The sequence below is a fragment of the Pollicipes pollicipes genome, unplaced genomic scaffold, assembly GCF_011947565.3.
Source record: "Pollicipes pollicipes isolate AB1234 unplaced genomic scaffold, Ppol_2.1 Scaffold_4881;HRSCAF=5763_pilon_pilon_pilon, whole genome shotgun sequence".
In the NCBI taxonomy this organism is placed as follows: Eukaryota; Metazoa; Arthropoda; class Thecostraca; order Pollicipedomorpha; family Pollicipedidae; genus Pollicipes; species Pollicipes pollicipes.
The window spans coordinates 2,655,885-2,659,437 of record NW_023596576.1 but is presented as its reverse complement, the minus strand read 5'-3'; the positions used below and the strand labels follow the sequence as shown (position 1 = coordinate 2,659,437).

At 63.6% G+C, this 3,553-nt stretch overlaps 1 protein-coding gene across 1 annotated transcript in view; it reads left to right on the top strand.

Moving 5' to 3' along the window:
- Positions 1-2,343: 2,343 nt before the first annotated feature.
- LOC119101779 (uncharacterized) overlaps positions 2,344-3,553 on the top strand; it is a 21,170-nt gene continuing 19,960 nt past the window's right edge. The window contains exons 1-3 of the mRNA XM_037225205.1: positions 2,344-2,438; positions 2,912-2,975; positions 3,399-3,501. Of these exons, the coding sequence (XP_037081100.1) occupies positions 2,344-2,438; positions 2,912-2,975; positions 3,399-3,501 (262 nt within the window). The remainder of the gene's footprint in view (positions 2,439-2,911; positions 2,976-3,398; positions 3,502-3,553) is intronic.

Below are 3,553 nucleotides of genomic sequence, written 5' to 3'. Positions count from 1 at the left end.
TGTTTGACGGCTTTGACTTCCGCCTCAGCGTGCTCATTGCGCCGGTGGTAGTGCGGCGTAGGCATCTCTTGGGTGACGCCCCACCGCCGGAAAGGAAGTCACGCGTGACGTATGGCGAGTACTGAGGCCTGCCGTCACTGCGGATCACGCTCAGAACACAAGTGCTCGCGAAGATATCGTGCAGCGCGCGAGCCAGTGCACGCGCGGTGGCCTTTCGGCGGCAGTCGGCTACTACCGGACTTTGCGTACACTCTACCTATTGGTGAGGAGCTCCAGTTCAATAGCCGCGTACCTGGACTCTATGCCCGACAAGAACCGAGACCCTCATAGCACTAGCTTTCACCCAGAGCCGTGAAACTGGAACAGAGCAAGCCGGAGCGCTGCGAGCCGCACTGCATCTGTGTGTGGTGCCATGGCATCGTCGGATCGAAGAAGGCCAGGACCGGGGGCTTGACGAGCGTGTGTTTCACGTCTGCGAGGGCCTGATCACGGACGACAGTCCACTCCCATACGCGGGCCAGCTTGAGCAGGTCACGAAGGAGCTCCGCTGCTTTGCCCGTTTGAGCCGAGAAGGCTCCGAGCTCGTTGGCCAAACCGCGAAGGCACTCCTCAGGCCAGTGATGCTTGCTAGCGCCGGGAAGTCAGCAAACACCCAGCTTGCACTGGTCCGGGGTAAAGCCGCATTTTCGGTGGTGATAGCCGCAGTAATTCACTCCGTGAACACCATTTCTCTGGGTTCAGAGTGATTCCGTGGGCACCGCAGCGTTGCAGGATCTCGGTGACCTGCTGCAGATGAGGGACGTACGTCTAGTTGCGCGCGAGGACCCCATTCACAATCTTGCGTTGTTCTAGATTTGGTCCTCGTTAGCGACAAGTATCTGAAAGTGGCCGGATTTGACGTCCATCTTGGTGAAGTACCGCGACACTCTGATGATCCCAGACACGGCATCATGTGAAGTGCATACCGGATGGGCACCTCTGCATACAAATCAGTTAAACATTGTTAGGCCCACACACAGGCGAACCGAAAGCCCAGCATCGGTTGTCGGCGGCTGGACGGTTAGTGGACCAGCATCATGGAGGTTGGTAGCGGTCCGTGGGGTACGTGGAGTCACCTGGACGATTATCCCTTTATCGGCCAGGTCGTCCATCTGGCTTTTGGTTTCATTTTCCGTCATGCATGGGGTATGACGCAGCCGGCTGTCGCGACGCATGGCTGCGTGTCGGCAGTCAGCTCGACCAGTATGGGACCGCCTGCTGTTCCCCGAACGGTGCCACCGGAAGCACGGCCTATAGGGTCGCCAGCTGTTCGGCCCGGATCTCCGGAGAAGGGTCGGGACCGTCTGCCGGCCACGTGGGACGCAGCGGCGCACGCGGGTCGACCGTGCGAGCCGTCCGCGTCGGCGAAGTGGTGGCCTGCTGAGCGGGCGCGGCGGGAGGAACGATTCGGCCCCCGGTGGCTACGGGCGGCGACGCGCCCGGGCCGGCCCCGTCAGCGCCTGGGCCAACAAGGGTGTCGGAACGACCTGGTGCGACGAAGACGGGCGGGCGACGAAGCACGGGCTGGTCCATTAGCCCCCGCCGTGATGAAGCGGGCTATAAACACTCTAGATTTGTTGCGGGAATCCTGCGGGCAGGATGGCCAGCGCAACACAGTCTGTCCACGACAGAAGGGTGCTTCTGTCGAAGTCGTTGGCGACCACGGTCCGAGTAAACGTGGACTTCGCGCCGGCTGCAGGTCGCACCAGAACGTGACGATGGGCCGGCCAACGGATGAGCGCCGGCGGGCGAAATCCGGTCGGCAGTGGACGACAAGCCTCTGATGTCCGACGCCGAGTCGCGTAGCCGGCCTTCGGTCCGATCACTGAACTGAAGCGGCCGAGTCCGGCGGCCCACGGCAGCTAGCCGTGGACCTGGCCGAGGGCCCGCCCGGGCGTGCACGCGTAGGTGCCGGCCGGGCCCGAGACGCTCTGTAGGCGTCTGCCCGAGGCTAACATCTGACCGGGGCTCGGACAGCGCATGGACTGCTGTGTATACAGCTCTTTCGGGCACTGCGACTCCGCGTGGTGCTGGTCTGGATGCCGTCGGCCACCGGGGAGTTGCGACGGAACAGCTGCTCGACGTAACCGCGCTGGTCGCACTTCTAACAGCTGTAGCGCCGGGCTGGGCATGACTGAAGCTGCTCGGGTGTGTGCCAGTCGCCGCCGCATCTTCCACAGAGCTTAGATGGGGCTCCTCGGAGCTCACTGACTGACGCGCGCCACGAAAAGCCGACACGGATTAGATGAGGCCTCCCCGCAGCATGCCTCACAGTCCAGCTAAGAGTCTTCACACGCCTGACAGATGTCTTCGCAACTGCAGCAGCCTCAGCTCGAGCTCACTGAGGAGAGCGTGCATCGTCTCTTCGTCGCGCACGCCCACGACAAGCCGGTCACGGTGTAAGCGTGCCAACACAATGAGGGCCACAGGCTGCAAAACTTGCTGGCTGAATGGCCTTTGCAGACTGGTGAAAAGTCAACAGTGATTGCTATTGGCTTACTGGTTGCATATAGAACCCCCGCCTGTCCAGTAGCACGCAGCGCTGACGGCTGGGATGGCTTGCTATGGCCGTGATCACAGCCTGGACGTCGCTGTTTGCCGGAAGGTCCAGGCTGAACGTGGCAGTCCGCACCCACCCGTCGTCCAGCAGGCTGTACAGCGAGATGCGGGCTCGTTGACGGGCAGAAGACTGAGCTTGGTGGGCTTGACGAAGCCCTGGACTTTGGCTTCCTAAGTCGTGAACTCCAGCAGGCTGGCGTGGGCTGTCAGGAGCGACGGGACGGGGCCAGACATCCGTGGCTTGGCTGGCGGGGCCGTCAGAAGCGGCGGGACGGGGCCAGACATCCGTAGCTTGACTGGCGTGGGCCATCAGGAGCGAAGGGACGGCGGATATCCGTGGCTTGGCTGGCGTGGGCCGTCAGAAGCGGCGGGACGGAGTCAGACATCTGTGGCTTGGCTGGCGTGGGCAGTCAGGAGCGGCGGGACGGGGGCGGGTATCCGTGGCTTGGCTGGCGTGGGCCGTCAGGAGCGACGGGACGGGGCCAGACATCCGTGGCTTGACTGGCGTGGGCCGTCAGGAGCGGAGGGACGGGGCCAGACATCCGTGGCTTGGCTGGCGTGGACCTTCAGGAGCGGCGGGACGGAGCCAGACATCCGCGGCCTGGCTGGCGTCGGCCGTCAGGGGCGGTGGGACGAGGGTGGGATCCGTGGCTTGGCCGACGCGGAGTCAGAAGCCGTCCGCGCTTGGCCGCCGAGGCAGGTGTCGAGGCGCCTGGCGCATCCTGCTCGGATGGTGGACCAGGTGGGTGCAGCTGCAGGCTCTGTAGCCTCTGCATGGCCTGCGCGAATGTCTCCGCCAGCCGCTCCTCGCGCTCTTGGGCTTCGGTGGCTTGAACGCGCACCTGTTCGGGCAGGCTGTCCAGAGCAGTCCGCACGGCAGGGTGCCTGGCCGAAGCTGGAGGCGTAGCGCCTTTCACGGAAACGGCCGTGTCAATGGTCATTCATAATTTCACCG